Genomic DNA, 18,437 nt, shown 5'->3' with positions numbered 1-18,437 from the left:
TGGTAATTCTTACACAATCTGATAACTTTATCTTTAATAAATTCAAATCTCATGTATCCTGCCTACCAATGCCATCTCAAATTAGAAATTCAAAACTGCTTTTGTGAATACCATTCATAATTTTCTCAGGGTCATCTGTCATCTCTTAGCATTCCTTATTTATATTTATGGCACTTTCTTATTCTAAATAACCCTAAGCCCCTTCAACTCAATCAATTTTAGCTATTACTGGTATTAACTCAATAATACTTATCACATTTCTTCTCCTTATTTCTATTATCACCCTCCATTTTACATAGGCCTCTAACTAGTCTCCTTGAGTAAGCCTTTTCTCATTGTAGTCCTTCCTCTACATGGCTACCATATAAGTTTTCCCACACACAGTTTTGATTTCATCATTCTCCTTTTCAATAAACTTTTTAGACCCTCAACAAATATTTATGGAGACTATATGGTGTAGGAAACATTGCTCTGAGTAGGGGAAACACGGCAGTGAGTACAACAGTTAAATCCCTGCTTTCATGGAGCTTATACTTTTACTGTGTGTATCTGATGTACCAATGGCTATGAGATAAAACAGGCAAGTGATAAACGTAGGCTACGTTAATTTGAGTAATCAGGGAAAGCTTCGCTGAAGAGGTGGTCTTTGAGATGAATATTAAATACCAAAAGGAAGAAATCCAAGCTACAATTTCAGCGATGGGCATTCAAGATAGGGAGTAGTGTAAAAATCCTAAAATGGAGATAAGCTTAGTGCATTTGAAAGCCATTGTTGAGTAGAAGATTAAAAGGGGGAGCGGGGAATAATGTTCAAGATGAAATCAAAGACATCTGCGTTTGTAGGGTCTCACTGGCCATGGTATTAGGTGTACAGATTTTTTTCCAAGTGCAATAGATAGCTGGGGAATGACATGATATTGAGTTAGAGAAGACTAAAAAGTAGTAGTTTTTGAGGTAGAAATAAATGTTTTGTTCTTTACAAGTTTGAGATAATTACAATGCAGGATTAAGTTTGTACATACTAGAATAAGTCTCCCTAGTTAGAATTCCAGCTCTGCTAATGACCATGCAAACTGGGGTGAGTTATAGAACCCTTTTACAGTAATATCCTTGGTTATAAAAAAGGGGAACAATAACTGTTTCAACCTAATGTGATATACATATAAATTTTGCATCCACAACTGATGTGACAATACATATAAAGCACTTAAAAGATACCTGCCCAACAATATTCAGTGAAACTCATTACCATTGGACATAGAAGTCTGGGACTCAGGGAAACTTCCAAGTTAGTGATTTGACTCCACCATTTAGCTCTTCTTTCTCCTTTCTTTTTATGCCCCTCCCCCCATTTCTTTACTTCCTGTACTTCATTAGTTTTCCACTGAAATCACTGAATGAATAAAACAGAGAAAAACTCTGAACTAGTACTGGAAATTAGAAAATGTTGACTAGTTCTCCCTCCTCCAGAAAAAATTCATAGGAATTAACTTTAAACTCAATAATAACCTTTAATTTTGAATGGAGAGGGCTAAAGACATGAGCAGTCTCTGAGATAAATGGGAGAGACATTACCTTAAAACATTTTTCCCTGCAGATGAGCAGGCATTTAAATGCAGGGAAGTGGAGAAGGTCTTTTTAAGCATAGAATTGTGTGTTTTTTTACATAGAGGAAAATGTGATAAATTTGAGCAAATGAAAGTATAAAAAAACACAATATAAGATAAATGACAAATTGGAGAAATAGTCACAACACATAAAACAGACAAATGGTTTGTATATTTAATATATGAAGAACTCTTATAAATCAGTAGAAAGATAGATACTCTTTAATTCAACAAATATTTATTAATGAATGTATACCTTATGGTAAGCACTGTGCTAAACTAAATTAAAATAAATTATATGTAAATCATGAAGCATATAACATATTTATCTATCAGGCATATTCTAGTAAACACACATTCATCTTTTCTTCTACTGTCTTTGTATTTTCTCCTTATTTAGCCAAAATTTGTAGAATTAAAATAATGTATGTTATGATTCCTTTAGCATAGTCAAATGGTGAGGTCAAAAATTAGAAGTACTAAATTATGCTTTCATATCTTGGTTGGATTTCTCAGGTTGACCTCTGATTGATCTAAACAATTTTTCACCAAATACTATAAAAATAAAACTTTTGTCTTACCAAGCCATGCTAAAGAGAATATAACAAAACAATCATTGTTACTTACAAATTGCTTATTAAGATGTAAAATGCTTTATCCACATCACATTTTTCAAACTCCACAACTTACCCATTAGACAAATATTATAGTTGACCCTTGAACAACATGGTTTGAACTGCAGGAGTCCACTTAATGTGGATTTTTTTTTTTTTCAACAAATGCAGTTGGCCCTTCAGATTCACAGAGTTCCACATCCTCAGATTCAACCAGTGGTGGACTGAAAACAGTATTTTTGTATTCCCAACCATGATTTCACAAGACAGATCCCCAATAAAAAATGCTGTTTTCAATCTGTATTTGCTTGAGTTTGTGGATGAAATGGGCCAACTACAGTTAAGTGTCAAAGTCATACGCAAATTTTCAACTGCCTTGCTGCCCCTAACCTCATGTTAGGTCCAATTGTATTTTGTCTATGTTATAGCTATTCATAGTTTGGATCAAAGAATTTAAATTACTTGTAGAAGCCTAAATATTTTGTAAGTGTTGCAGCTAGATACAAAGTCAGGTCTGTTTGACTTCAAAGTCCATGCTTCATTTTTTACTTTCCACAGTGCTTTAGCTGATCTTTCCACATAAATCTCTTGCACTCTCAAGTCCCTTTAAGAGTCTGTCTTACAAGAACTCAACTGGCATAGCATAGCATAGCATAAAATATTTTTCTTTAATGTACATTTAAATTGAAATTGAACTTGGATTTGAACTTAGGTCTTCTGACTTTGAATCCTATGCTTTTCTCAATATGACAAGTTAGCCTCAACTCCCAATGACTCTTCTACTCCCAATATTTTGCCTTTCTTTTTTTTTTAAAAAAAATATATTTCTTTATTGATTTCAGAGAGAAAGGGAGAAGGAGAGATAGAAACATCAATGATGAGAGAGAATCATTGATTGGCTGCCTCCTGCTTGCCCCCAACTATGGATCGAGCCCACAACCCAGGCATGTGCCCTTGGCCAAAATTGAACCCGGGACACTTCAGTTTGCAGGCTGACACTTTATCCACTGAGCCAAGCTGCCTAGGACCCAATATTTTACCTTTCATGTGAAAGCCCTAACTCTTTGTTTTTTACCTTTAAAAGGGGGATCTAATACCTGCTGTATAGTACTATAAGAAGGGTCAAATGGCATTATTTATGTGCAAATGTTTGTAAACTCAAGATCCTTATGAGTATAGGTTTATATATGTATAGTAAATGCATTACCCCTAAGATTGACCTAACTCTATTAAAATATTCATCTTATGTCTCAGTCCACTCTGTTCCCAAATATGTTTAATCATGAAATAACTCAATTTTTTTATCTGTAATATCTCAGAGTTGAGCTATATTGTTTTCTGTAATACTAGTGGTCTGGTGCACGAAATTTGTGCACATTAAAAGGGAATCAATTAGAGGAAATATTTTAATATTGCTATTTGCCCTTTCTCTATAATAGAAGTGTCAGAGATGAAAGAAAATTAGTAAAATCTGTATGAAAATCTTCCTCCTGTCAGAGTCTGGGGCATGCCATAGGACCCACAGTCAAGTCCCTGACCACCCACATGCACCTCGAAATCGCACGAGAACCAGACCCGGCTGGCCCCACCCCTATTGGGAGAGATCCAGACCCAGCTGGCACCATCCCCATCAAGCCCCACCAGGTGTGGGGCGCAGCCTCAGGTACCCTGTCAAGCCCCGCCGGGCAGGGAGTGTAGCCTCAGGTCCCCCATCAAGCCCCGCTGGGCAGGGGGGCACAGCCTCAGGTCCCCCGGCCTGGTGCCAGGTGCGGGGGGTGCAATCTCAGGTCCCCCAGACACCCTCAGATCCCCCAGCCCAGCTGCAGGGGCAGAGGGTGAGGCCTGAGGTCCCCCATCAAGCCCCACTGGCTGGGGGGCATGGCCTCAGGTCCCCCAGCCTGGCACCAAAGCAGGGGGCGTGGCCTCAGGTCCCCTGACGCACCTTCAGGTCCCCTGGCCCGGCTGCCAGGGCAGGGGCACAGCCTGAGTTCCCCCGTGAAGCCCCACTGGGCAGGGGGCACAGACTCAGGTCCTCTGCCCCAGCCCGGTGCCATGCAGCCTCAGGTCCCTGCTGATTTCTCATTACAGCTTGTTACAGGAACCCTGCTTCTGCTGTGGGAACAGCCATCTTGTGTTATGGGAACCCTGCTTCCTCTGTGGGCTCAGCCATCTTCTGACGGCATGATGGAGTGAGGATCAATTTGCATATTACCTCTTCATTATATAGGAGTAGTAGCCCAGTGCACGAAATTCGTGCACATTAAAAGGGAATCAATTGCCCTAATCGGTTTGGCTCAGTGGATAGAGCATCAGCCTGCGGACTCAAGGGTCCCAGGTTCAATTCTGGTCAAGGGTATGTACCTTGGTTGCGGGCACATCCCCAGTGGGGAGTGTGCAGGAGGCAGCTGATCGATGTTTTTCTCTCATCGATGTTTCTAACTCTCTATCCCTCTCCCTTCCTCTCTGTAAAAAATCAAAAAAATATATTTTTTTTAAAAAGGGAATTAATTAGCAGAGATATTTTAATATTGCTATTTGCCCTTTCTATATAATAGAAGTGTGAGAGATGAAAGGAAATTAGTAAAATGTATATGAAAATCATATATAAAGTTATTAATAAATAAACAGTAACAAAAGGATATAACAAAAACAGAGGCATGATATAAAAATGACAAAACATGATATGAAAACAACAGTGATGCAAACAATGACTGATAAAGTGATTAAACTTATTCTAATACCTCCCTGTACACCACATTAAGAGTGAAAACACTTTCAGAGTGCTTAACTAATTTCCCTTGTGATGAAATACTTAGAACTTTAACTGTAACATCACATGCTCTTCAAACTCCAGAGAAAGCAACATATAACTGACCATGTGCAAAAACGGGTTCAGGTAGGAATATGCCTACTTTGTCTAGAGTTTGTCATTGTGATTTATTAATTAATAGTCATCACAAATGCTGGCATCACGGGAAACCGTCGTCGAATCAATTTAAATGGGAGGCCAGTGTCAGATGGGGACAAATTAATTCTTGGAATCAGAACAGCCTCTCCCTCTGTAGATCCTGTTAATACTTCAGCTTTGATAATGTTAGGTCGTAATATTTTGATAATAAATCTGGTACCATTACAAAGACCCCATTTACTATTGAGATTTCTCAATAGCATGATGATTGCACCCACTTTCAATTTTAATTTATGACACGGCATTCCTGAAGGAGTACTACTATTAAGAAATTTGATGGGAAAATTTTCCTTTTCAGCATCATCTGTGGAATCAATGGAATCATCACTCAAATATGTGTGAAAATGTCCATCGAGTATATCCAAATTTTCTTCATTTAATTTTTGAACATGCTCATTTTTTGGACAAAGAATTTCACGTTTAGATATGTTTAATATTATCTATAGCAGTGGTTCTCAACCTTGGCTGCACATTAGAATCACCTGGGAATCTTTTTAAAATCCTGATTCCTGGGCCTCATCCTCCGGAAATTGTTTCTTTGTTATGGGGTGGGGCCACAACATCAGTAACGAAGAAACAGAATTAAAACTTTATTGTGGGGAGCCAGTGTTTTGCACAGGTTCAAGCCTTGGACTGATGAGAGGGCACAGTCCTCTCATTGCCACGTGCAAGTCCCAGCTTGGAGGGCAGGGCCCTCTCAGCACAATTATAGCCAACAGCTGTAGTTGTAAGCTTGAACCTATGGTCCAAACACGTGGCCCCACGTGCCTGAGTGATGTAGGCTTGATAGAGTTCAGGTGCCTGTAGTTGAGTAGGATTGAAACCCAGGAGAATGTTATAAACATCTTGGTCACACCCTTACTTTGCCTCGTAGCATCTGCTATAAAATAAAGGCATGGCTGTGGGCGTGGTCGCTGTCTCTCAGAGAAGCAGTGTCCCACTGAGACCTGGCTTTCATTCTCTTGTCTGTCTTTTCTAAGCCTTTCAGCCACCCCCACTCAGGTTTACCCTTGGCTGTGCTGGTGCAGCACACTTTAGAAAGATATGCCTCCACGCTTCCAGGGCGGGTTCCTGCCTCAAATCCCACCCTTACAGGAAACAGCTCTGGGAAACAGCTCAGGGGAGGGCGCAGCCATTGCCAAGACAACCCCTGCAGGACTGGCTTGCTTCCGCTTGGTCTCGGGGGTTCTGGTCGTGATGAACACCACCCAGGGTTTTTATATAAGTAGATTCTAACCACCTCTAATATTCTGATGTTTCCTGAAGTGTCACATGGCAGAGTTGAACTTGGTTTGGAAAGAAGATTGGGTTTCCACATGTACAAATATAGGTATACAAAGAAATATTTTAATAACTGGAGGCCCAGTGCATGAAATTCATGCACTGGGGGGGGGGGGGGGGGTGTCCCTCAGCTCAGCCTGCACCCTCTCCAATCTGGGACCCCACAGGGATCGGGCCTAAACTGGCAGTCGGACATCCCTCTCACAATTCGGGACTGCTGGCTCCCAACCGCTTGCTTGCCTGCCTGCCTGATCAGCCCCTAACTGCTTCTGCCTGCCAGCCTGATCACCCCCTAACCACTCCCCTGCCAGCCTGATCGACGCCTAACTGCTCCCCTGTGGGCCCGATCGCCCCCAACTGCCCTTCCCTGCCAGCCCAGTCCCCCCCAAATGCCCACCTCTGCAGGCCTGGTCCCTCCCAACTTCCCTCCCCTGCTGGCCTGATCGCCCACAACTTCCCTCCCCTGCCAGGCATCTTGTGGCTGTGGGCATCACCAACTTTGAGAGCATGGCAGTCAATTAGCATATTCTCTCCTTATTGGCTGTGGGCGCCTCCATATTTGAGGGCAGGGCAGTCAATTAGCATATTCCCTCCTTATTGGCTGTGGGCACCTCCATCTTTGCGATGGTGTGAGGGTCAATTAGCATAACCCCTCTTTACCCAGCACAGTAATTGTCACAGCCTGTTCATGTTTGTAAGAGAAAAAGTAAGAAAAGCAGTTTTTTAGTCAAGAGAATATTAAGGTCTCTTCTAAGACAAGGGAGCATGCAGAGCTTCACTATGAAATGTATTTAGTCCCAGGCACTAAATTTTAATGGACTAGACCTGCCTCATGCGTCATAGACATTTCCAATGAAAGGATCCATTAATCAGTATAAAAATAACTGTTCATGAAGTTCACACCGACATATGCCTCTTGTTGAAATAATTCTGCATTTATCTTCACAAAAGATATCAATTATTAAAGGTTTTAGTGTGATGGAAATACTTGACTTTGCTTGAAATTTTGAAGAAAAAAGGGAAGGAACAAACTCTTAGATTAAGTGCTTACACGTTTTCCAGGCTAAAGCCTCTAAATTTGCTTTTGACCTATTTCCTCTTATCACCGCCACTGAACCTTCACTTTCTACTTTCCATTTTCCCCTAGTCACTTTCTTCTGGTGGATGCTTCCAATTGAACTTTGAATATACTTGTCCTCTCATTCAATAATACAGTGATGATTTAACAGGGAGGGGCTAAATCAGAATCTCGGGGAGTTTGGCAGAATGCAAACACATGCTGCTTGAAAAGCAAATTGAATACTATAATTTCTTTAATTTGTTTTCCCTTCTAGTTTCTTTATTTTAAAATTTTATTTATTTTATTTATCCAAAGAGGTGAGACCAAAAAGACTGAAAAACACTGTTGTAAAAAATTTTCTGTGACCCTGCCATGCCTTAAGATAATGACTAATCCAATGGGGTGGTGAAGGCCTGGGGGGTGCGGGGGGGCGGGGGGGGACAGGAGCAGGCTGGAAGAGGTTAATGGGGGGAAAGGAGGCCCTATGTAATACTTTCAAAACAATAAAGATTTTTTAAAAAAGATATTGACTAATCTTTTGCTTTTTGGAAGAGAAATCAATACTCATAGCCTCCATTTCCCTAACTCTATTTATTATTAATCTATCTTATGCTTTCTTTTTTTTTTTTTTTTTTACTATACTTTTAAGATGATAAGCATTTAGATTTCATCCCTGACTTTAGTAGTGTTCATAATTTCTATCAGAGATTACAAACAGGAGAACAAATGTATACTGCCCTGCATAGTATTTTATAACTAAAATTTTGAATTAATAGCCAACATTTAAATATCAGGAAACTTTATATAATTTCTGATTCTCTGAAATTTTGGGCAACACTAGGCTTACATTCCTACATGGCAATGATTAGCTGGATCTGAATACTGACTGCTCTCTTTACATGGGGTATAAATTATCTAACTTGCATAGTCTCTACCACTTCTTCGATCTCAAAAATATTGAGTCTAAGTGTTAATTCCTACTTAACTTTGACATATTATCTAACATGTGCATTCATTTACGTTACCTGCCTCATTCCTGAAGGCATGGAAGACTGTGACCCCTAACCTAGAAAAAGATGTAGAGAAGTAACCAGGTAATAAAATCTAGATTCATTCACAGTATTCTAAGCCAAGTACAGGGTGCAAAGAGAACACAATGGAGGAGCACCTAACCGAGACTTGGGTCAGGGACGGTTCCTCAGAAAACAGTTCTGTCTAATATAAGAATTGAAGGATAAGTTATCTGTAGTTATTATCCTATTAACTGTTTATTGAGACCAGGTTAAGTTAGAAAGAGATTATGAAATATGTGGTTATTAAAAAGAAATGTGAGCATAAAGAAATCGATCCTAACGATGCTCTAATTTGTGGGTATAAATGTTCTCTAGTTCCTCGAATTGAGGATTAAGGATTAAATGGTATTTATTTAGTTTTTTTAAGATATATTTTTATTGATTTCAGAGAGGGAGAGGGAGAGAGAGAGAGATGGAAACATCAATGATGAGAGAGAATCAATGATCAGATGCTTCCTGCACGCCCCCTACTGCAGACCGAGCCCACAACCTGGGCACATGCCCTTGACCAGAATCGAACCTGGGACCCTTCAGTCTGCAGGCCAATGCTCTATCCACTAAGCCAAACCAGGTAGGGGTATTAAATGGTATCTAAAAGTTGCAATCAACTGGAAGATTTAGTTAAGTATGCAAAAAATGAGATTCCTTTTTTATTCTTCAGAATTTTGTTTTTTTCTTTGAGAACTTTATTATTATCTTAACAAATTCCCACTTGGGGAAAATGCAATCTCTAATCAAGAAACTATTTGTTCAAACAGAAAGGCAACTTGAATTTTAAAAGTATCAATTTGCTTTATCTTCTAAATTAGTGGTTCTCAGTCAAGAGTCCTCCCTCCCCCCCACCAGGAGCAATGTCTGGAGATACTTTTGGTGTTGACAGCTGGAATGGGAGAAATGGCTACTGGCTTCTAGACAAGAGAGGCCAGGCAGGAATGCTGCTTAGCATCTTACAATCTCAGGACAGATCCCCACAACAAGAAATTATCCAATCCAAAATGCCAGTTGTGTCAAGACAGAGAAATCTTGATCTAAAGATAGAGGATTCAGAAACTATGAAACATATGCTTTGGGTCCTGGATTTTAGGATAGTTGAAATAAAAATCTCAATTTTGCAATCAAATACATGTACTAAGAAAGAAAAAAATATATGTATCAGGAAAAAAGACAACAGTTTCCAGCCTATGAATAACCATGAATAAAAAACAGAGTTTTTTTGATAGGCATGGTTACGTAGGATCTAGGTCTATGAGTCAGACAGACATGGGTTTGAATTAAAAATGGCTCAGTGGTTGATTGTTGATCTATGAACCAGGAGGTCATGGTTCCATTCCAGGTTGGGGTACATACCTGAGTTGCAGGAATGGTCCCCAGTTTGGGGCATACAGGAGGTAGCCAGTTGGGGCAGTTGGTGGTGATCAGGCTTGCAGGGGAGGACAGTTAGGGGTAACCATGCTGGCAGGGGAGGGCAGTTAGGGGCAATCAGGCCAGCAGGGGAGCAGTTAGGCATCGATCAGGCTGACAGGGGAGTGGTTAGGGGGTGATCAGGCTGGCAGGCAGAAGCAGTTAGGGGCAATCAAGCAGGCAGGCAAGCGAGCGGTTGGGAGCCAGCAGTCCTGAATTGTGAGAGGGATGTCCAACTGCCCATTTAGGCCCAATTCTGGTAGTCGGACATCCCTCGAGGGGTCCCAGACTGGAGAGGGTGCACGAATTCCATGGACTGGGCCTCTAGTATGTTATATAAGTATGTATTTATGAAAATCTGAAAGATCTACCTCAACACCAAGGGCCCCAGTTTTTCCAATCCACTTTTCCATTTATTTTCTTATCAGGTACTGAAATTAGGTCAGATCCTGGGACTGATATAAGGAAATAAATGACTAGAGCAAAAGTAGAGAATTAAAAAAAAAAAGGGAACTAAATGGAACCCCAGATATATATATACTAGAGGCCCGGTGCACAAAAATTTGTGCACTCGGCGGGGGGGGGGGGGGGAGGGGGGGGGTCCCCCAGCCCGGCCTGTGCCCTCTCACAGTCTGGGACCCCTCGGGAGATAACGACCTGCTGGCTTAGGCCTGCTCCTGGGTGGCAGAAGGCAGGCCCAATCCCTAGGTGCAGCCCTTGGTCAGGCTCAGAGCAGGGCCGATTGGAGAGTTGGGGCGCCGCCCCGTCATGCACAGAGCAGGGCGGATCGGGAGGTTGTGATGCCACCCTCAGTCATGCTCAGGATAGACTGATTGGGGGGTTGGGGCACCGCCCCCTGTTACACTCAAGGCAGGGTCAATGGGGAGGTTGCGGCGCCACCCCCTGTCACGCACAGAGCAGGGCCGATCAGGGGGTTGGGGCGCTGTCCCCTGTCACTAACAGAGCAGGGTCCATCAGGGGGGTTGGGGCGCTGCCCCCTGTCACTCACAGAGCAGGGCCCATCAGGGGGTTGAGGAGCTCCCCGCTGTCACTCACAGAGTAGGGCCGATAGGGGAGCTGGGACACCGCCCCCTGTCACACACAGAGCAGGGTGGATCAAGGGGTTGGGGCACTGCACCCTGTCATACTCAGGGCAGGGCCAGTGGGGAGGTTATGGCTCTACCCTGTCACACACAGAGCAAGGCCCGTGGAGGGGGATTGGGGCGCCACCCTCTATTACCCACAGAACAGGGCCGATCAGGGGGTTGGGGTGCCACCACTGTCACACTCAGGGCAGGGCCGATGGAGAGGTTATGGTTCTGCCCTGTCACACATAGAGCAGGGCCCGTGGGGGCGGGGGGTTGGGGCGCCGCACCCTGTCACACACAGAGCAGGGCCGATCAGGGGGTTGGTGCGCTGCACCCTGTCACACACAGAGCCACAGGGCAATCAGGGGGTTAGGGAGCTCCCCCCCTATCAGGCACAGAGCAGGGCTGATCAGGGGGTTTGGGTGCTGCCCCCTGTCACGCTGATCCTGGTGCCGAGAGCCTCGCTGCTCCGCTGATCCCGGTGCTGGGAGGCATATTACCCTTTTACTATATAGAATAGAGGCCTGGTGCACGGGTAGGGGCCGGCTGGTTTGCCCTGAAGGGTGTCCTGGATCAGGGTGGGGGTCCCCACTGGGGTGCCTGGCCAGGCTGGCTGAGGGGCTGAGGGCTGTTTTCCCACTGGCAGTTGACTAAAAGCTCCCAACCACTCCTTGTTTTCTTTTTTTTTTTTAATTCTGGGCCAGCTTTAGCTCTGAGGCCCCGCTGCTGAAAACATGGATACAATGTTGTGGTCCGGGGCTGACTGAAAGCTGGTTTTGTTTAGCTTCTTATTTGCAACATAGTAATAGTTGCTTAGAGTTGCAGTTGAGAGGCCGGCAAGTGAGGCGGGGAACGTTGGAGTCTGCAGTCCCTGGAGGAAGCAAGCCTCCCTGTTTGCTTCAGTGCCTGGCTGCCGGCCACCATCTTGGCTGACAGTTAATTTGCATAAGGATACGCTGATTAGCCAATGGGAAGGGTAGCGGTCGTACGCCAATTACCATGTTTCTCTTTTATTAGTGTAGATGTGTGTGTGTGTGTGTGTGTGTGTATATATATATAAATATATATATATATTTTATGAAGGAAAACATGCAGAAAAAGAATGGAACTTCAATGTGCTTCTTTCCTGAATTTTTCAAATGCAGCCTCATCCCCTTCTGTACAGAGACAGCTTGGTCTCCTGGTAAGGAGCTTTGGTGAGGGAACCAGAGTGCCAGGTCTTCATTCCTGGCTCGCCACGGCCTAGCCATGTAACTTTGGAGACCATAGTATTCCCTCACGGAGTTCTTGTGAGAATTAAATGAGTTAAATATAGAAAGCATAAAAAGAGTATGTGTCTGGTATTTAGATGAAGCCTACTCAATAAAGAGCAAGAAGCCCATCCAGTATTGTAATATTCCGGTCACTGTTAATGTTTTCCATCATTACTAATTTGAGGAAAAATAAAACAAAAAAGAGCCTAAAGATAACACACACTCTTGGTTCTCATACAATACTTATTGGAACAAAAATGCTGTACCTTGTAAACTGCCAAATGCAAGGCTGTAAATCCATTTCTTGTCAGTCGAGATGGGCGGAGCCCTTTTAACATAAGGGTTCTAATATGAGACTTGTTGCCTTAAAGAGAAAAGTTTTAAAAGGTTAAATTGTTGAGGGGGTAGACTAAGTGATTTTAAAATCTCTCTTTGAATTAATGATAAATGTCACACTGATGTATGACAGGGTCAGATTGCCATTCTACAGGCTATTTTTTTAAGTTTTCTATTAATTGACAGCCTTACTTAATAGTGAACATTTCTATAACACTTACAAAACTTCGTATCAATGCTGTGCATTTTAATGCATTTGTGTTACATTTTTTAATTTAGTGCTCTCATCATCATATGGTTTTAAAACATAAAAACATGAAAAATCATCTTAAACTATTAAGGAAAAAGCTTAGATAAAAATTTAGTTGTACAGCAATCTTCAGAACATCATTAGCAGTCAAGTTTATTTGGATCAGAGCAATCTAATCAATTGGTTAAACAGAAATGGTTAAGAGATCTGATGAAAGTCAATACTTATACATCAGTGTTCTATTTAAAAAGCTGAGTTCAACGAATGCTAGTTTGAATTAACAAAAATAAATATTAACTATCAATTCATTAATTAAGTAAATTTATTGAGTACCTACTATATGCCAGTTACCATCCTAGGTGTTAGGGATGCATGCATTGGTGAACAAAACAAAACAAAACATAAACCAAATTAAACTCTTAATCTTCTCTTTGATCAGTCTTCACTTTGAGATTTTATCCTTGGCATTTATTACCTTCCACATATCTTACTGCACACTGTGAAGCAATTGCTTGATAATGTTTTGCGGAATGCTTTAAGTCAGTGGTTCTCAACCAGGCGTGATTTTGCTCTCCAAGGGACATTTGACAATATCTAGAGACATTTTTGGTTGTCACCACTGGGGAGGTGCTATGGAATCCAGTTGGTAGAGGCCAATGATGCTGCTAAAACATTATAAAATGCACAGGACTACCCTCCACAACAAAGAACTGTCAGGCCCACCATGTCAGAGAGTCAAGGTTGAGAAACCCTGCTTTAAGTACTTCTAAACTTAACCTAATCCCTCACTGGAATGCCCAATACTGCAAAATGCTCTTTGGATTTCTAAGCAAGCTAGCTGAGTGACTTGGTTCAGGGTAGAAGCATAATGAAACAAACTCAGAGCTAAACCAATTGGAATATCTGCCTGGTATTTACTGCTTCAACTGAAGGTTTTCAGAGCTGTGGGGGCAAAACAAAAGAGAAAATTGAGTATAAATAGAATTCTCTTGTAGATGGTTAAGCAGCTCAAATCAGTGACCATATAGTATATGTACAACTAGTTTATAAAGTATTGAGCTTCAAGCACTCACCTCCACAAATGCAACATAAATGAAGCAGAGACAGTCCATTTTCTGTGCGATAATTTAAATTAACTTTACTGAAGGCATCCTCAGAGCTGAAAAAAAAATTTTACAGATGATAAATTTCATCTTTTAGCTTATTATTTTTCATTTGAAAAATTATAAAAGGGAAGCATGTTACTATAAATTCAGAAGTATATCTTTTCTAGGATTCTTTTGTACCTAGAAAATGTATTTTGAATATATCTCTATATAAAGAACTTTAAAATCAAGAGAAAGTAATATTGAAAGTTTGAGAGACCACGTTTAAAGATTCATGTGCACAGTCTGTGTTCTGAGTAAAATTTGAATGGTTCAGGGCTTCTTGATGAATTAAAATTTATGTATATATAGAAAGTATAGACATTTGAAAATAAAATATTTCCTTCACAGTCAACATTTCACACCATAGTTATGAAAATTTCAAGAAATCCACTCCAAAAAGAAAAGAAAAAAGTCAGCATCTGATAAGAGACTGGGAAAAAGAATACACTCCCAATGTATTACAAATTCTGCCTGAAGCAAAGTTGCCTTGTACTCTGACTGGGTCAGGTTTCACAGATAAAGAAGGTCTAAACTCTGATAGTGTACAGGCTCAGGTGAGAGTAGTGTTAGTGATTTAATTAAGGAAAGCCTTGCCTTATTTGAACAAAGACTATTGTCCCAGAAGGGCCCTAGAGAGCTATAGGTAGCCTTTGAAAAAAAAAATGTAAAGCTAAATTATTGACCTCCTGAGGTCCTTGGTACTCCCAGGATGGTTTTCAGTAGAAATGATGGGATCATATCCTTGGCCTCCCAGGTCAATTTCAAGGTGCCTCCTGCCTATTGGAGTATCTCGAAGCTTCAGTGAGGTAGCATAGTCTTTGGTGAGTGAGCCCTCCATGTCATTTGTAAAGTACTGACACTTAAAAGGTACTGTAAATTCAGAATATTATCATCAATGCATCCAGTTAAGAATTTCAAAATCTATTGGAATTTTGAAATAGATAAAGAAAAGGTATTATTCTCCAGGGTGCTGCTAAAAAGAGAGAGTCTCTAAATCTGGGTACATTGGAGATCAGTGAAATGCTTTGTAAGCAATAGCAAGCCCGGTGGTTGTTTTCATAGATGTGGTGATATTCCAGAACTTTCCACCCTCCAAACTTTCTGCATTTCCACGTTCAACTTCCCAGCAGCACAGTCCACAGACATGCTGTTGACAAATATACCTCATATAGACACATACACCTCGACTTGCTTTAGAATGCCATTTATAGAAGTAAAATGAACTCCAATGAGTCATTTCTACTAATGTTGGTAATATAATATACAAAGGAGTCCAGAGTTTCATGAAATGTAGTTAACAGAACTCACTTCTATCTGCACTTTCCCCCAGCTCAATGAACATTGGGGGGGAAAAAATGACTTCTGATGAAAATACCACTATTTTAAATGTCTACCTAAAATGAGCCTAATTATAAATAATATAGCTATTTTATATTACAAAATAATGTGTGCAGTGCACATTATAAAATGTGTGGCCTTTTCCTGAGCCCGGCCTTTAAACTCTCAAAGCCAATTGCATTGGAGATGTCTTAGAGAAATTAAACTAATAGGTAGTACTGAACCAAGTGTTCTCAGCAACCCATGCTTGGAAATGCATCCACAAAGGTCTTTTCGTGGACATGATTTCAAACAGTAAAGGTTTTCTGAAAAGCTGAACTCTGCTTTTAAAACTGGGTGGATTGAATTTTTCTCTTAAAGTTTGTAGGATATCAGCGTCCTTAAATAAAAAGAGGAAATAACCTGTGACCAGCAGTTGATGTGGCTGATTGGCAATGATTGAGCCTGAAGCTTCAAGAGATTTAAATAGGCAGGAGGCACCTGGGAGGCCAAGGATACGATCCCATCATTTCTTCTGAAAACCATCCTGGGAGTACTAAGGACCTCAGGAGGTCAATAATTTTAGCTATACATTTTTCCCCTCCAAAGGCTACCTATAGCTCTCCAGGGCCTTCTGGGACAATAGTCTTTGTTCAAACAAGGCCAGGCTTTCCTTAATTAAGTCACTAACACTACTCCTCTCACCTGAGCCTAAGCTTGTTTTGGCTTTTCTTCCTTGGCCTTTCCATTATCCAGAAAATGAAACACACAATAAGATCACAAGACAGAAAACAAAGTATTGGGGTGGAGGGAAGACAGGGAAGCATCCTGTTAAATAAAGAACTACTTAAACTTCAGGCGAAGAGAAAAACAGGGAAGGAAGCACTTTCCTTTGAGCTAACTATATGGAACTTAATACTAAAAGAAGAAAAAGCTTGGGGGCTCCTATGTAGCAATTAATCCTTAAGAAAATTAGTTTTTCAATGTGTGTCTCTAACATATATTATATAGCAATATCTGCTGTGTTTTAATATTTTAAAAGTAGAAAAAGTCATTTCGGCAGTGTAGGTAATTCTTAAAGTTTGGTCCTTATGTTTACACCAGGATTAAAATAATACCCTGTTTCTGCCTTTTAAGTCATTTTTCTTTTCTTTCTCCAATTTGGGTAAGCTATTTAACCTCTTCAAGCCTCAATTTCTTCAGTTATAACATTACTAAAGTAACACATAAGACATTGTGTTGTGAAGAATAAATGTGGTTAAGTGCTTACTACAGTAGCTGGTGCAGTACATGTTACCCACAAGTAGTTATTTTATTGTTATTACTATTGTTATCAAGTCCCCTGTAAATGTATGGCTTTTCTTTTGTAATCTGACTCTTCCATGAATTTTAGCAAAATTTTCAAACCAAGTTTGATTATTAACCTCTCACATTTGACGACCTGTAAAATTTTCTGATTTTCACAATTAATTCTATAGATACAAGTATTTTATGCTCACAGTAACTCTGTCGGATTTTCAGAAAATGTCTGACCTCCTCTTCCCTGTTTTTAAAAACAGTCACCAAGTTGTGACAGTAGCATTTATCAGTGATTCAGAGCATCTGCTAGCATCACAGTTTTGTAACACAAGTCCAGTGGCATCATAAAATAGGGAAACTACAGAGTGTCCAAAAAATTTATGCACATTTTGAATGATTATAAAGCCAGTGTTTATTAACATACAGTCATTTTCAAAATTTAAAAGAATCTACAGAAATGAATAATTTTTTGGTTGATGCCTGTTTCAAACTGATGACCATTCTTGTCCAGGCACTGATGATAATATGAAGCAATGGAATCACAAACATCAAGAATCATTTTGTTTGGTATTTGTGTGCCCTCAATTCGTCTACTGTTGCCGATTCTGTATTGTGAACTTTAGTTTTTATGTATTCCCATAAAAAAGTCTAGTGGCACTTTGAATATTTTTTTCTAGGTCCCTTATATAAGTAGAATCATAGATTATTTGTCCTTTTGTGACTGTCTTATTTCATCTAGCATAGTGTTCTCAAGGTTCATAGGTTTATCCATTTTGTTATGTGTCAGAATTGCCTTCCTTTTTAAGGCTGAATAATATTTCATTATGCATATATATGTTTGCATATATATATACCACAGTTTCTTTGTCCATTCCTCCATTGAGGAACATTTGAGTTGCCTATACCTTTTTGCTATTATAAATACTGCTGTTATGAACATGATATATAAAAATCTCATTTATTTACGATTTATCAAAAAGTTCTTGTCTGGTTTAGATATTAAGTTATAATAGCCTAATAAAATTAAGTAAGAACTAAAAAAAAAGGTCTAGTGGCACTTTAGGTTAAATTTTCTTGGTTTAAAGCTTAGTCTGGCTTCACCAATTATTTCAAATCAGTTAAACCTGAAAGGGAGTGAAAATTAAGTGAGTTACCAGCTGTTAAAGTGTGTATACATTTTAGGGGACACTCTATATTTTCAACAATGGAGATATTAAAAGAACAATAAATCCAAATGGGGAAATGTAGGTTGTACTTAAAATCATGTTATTATTCAATCCATTATGTAACTTTGCCAATGCATTGGATCAGTCTGGCATAATACCTACTGAATACCAACTGTGTGCCCCACCTTGGTTCTTCATACTCCCTTCAGATTGTTTTCAACAGTCTACTTGATTTAAACTACTTATTAATTCCTGGATCTTTTTTAGTGCATCTAACTTGGGAATATACCAGTTAGAGAGAATCTTGCAACTGATCTGAGCATTATTTCTGACTTCTACTGCTCCTATCAACTTTGCAAAGAAAGTAAACACTAAATAAACTGAAAATATAAGATGCTAAAGTCCACTGCTTTGTTTAAAAAATAATAATAACACCAAGTGAAAGTCTGCTGTTTACATAAATAAAATTGAATGCAGGAATTATATTTGAGTTTTTATTCAACAATCATTTCTTAGCTCCTTAGCTCACTGAATCTTTAAAAAAAATTGACTGAATACTATGCTGCTGTTAAAAAG

At 40.1% G+C, this 18,437-nt stretch overlaps 1 protein-coding gene across 1 annotated transcript in view; it reads right to left on the bottom strand.

Moving 5' to 3' along the window:
• Positions 1 to 18,437, bottom strand: part of TNNI3K (TNNI3 interacting kinase) — a 296,569-nt gene that overhangs the window by 246,630 nt on the left and 31,502 nt on the right. The window contains exons 4-5 of the mRNA XM_070405387.1: positions 14,005 to 14,090; positions 12,612 to 12,709 (exon numbers count right to left, since the gene is read on the bottom strand). Coding sequence (XP_070261488.1) covers positions 12,612 to 12,709; positions 14,005 to 14,090 — 184 coding nt within the window. The remainder of the gene's footprint in view (positions 1 to 12,611; positions 12,710 to 14,004; positions 14,091 to 18,437) is intronic.

The sequence above is a fragment of the Myotis yumanensis genome, unplaced genomic scaffold, assembly GCF_028538775.1.
Source record: "Myotis yumanensis isolate MYYU_CA2020_CCGP unplaced genomic scaffold, mMyoYum1.0.hap1 SCAF_2, whole genome shotgun sequence".
Classification (NCBI taxonomy): domain Eukaryota; kingdom Metazoa; phylum Chordata; class Mammalia; order Chiroptera; family Vespertilionidae; genus Myotis; species Myotis yumanensis.
This window is presented reverse-complemented; position numbering and strand designations above follow the sequence as displayed.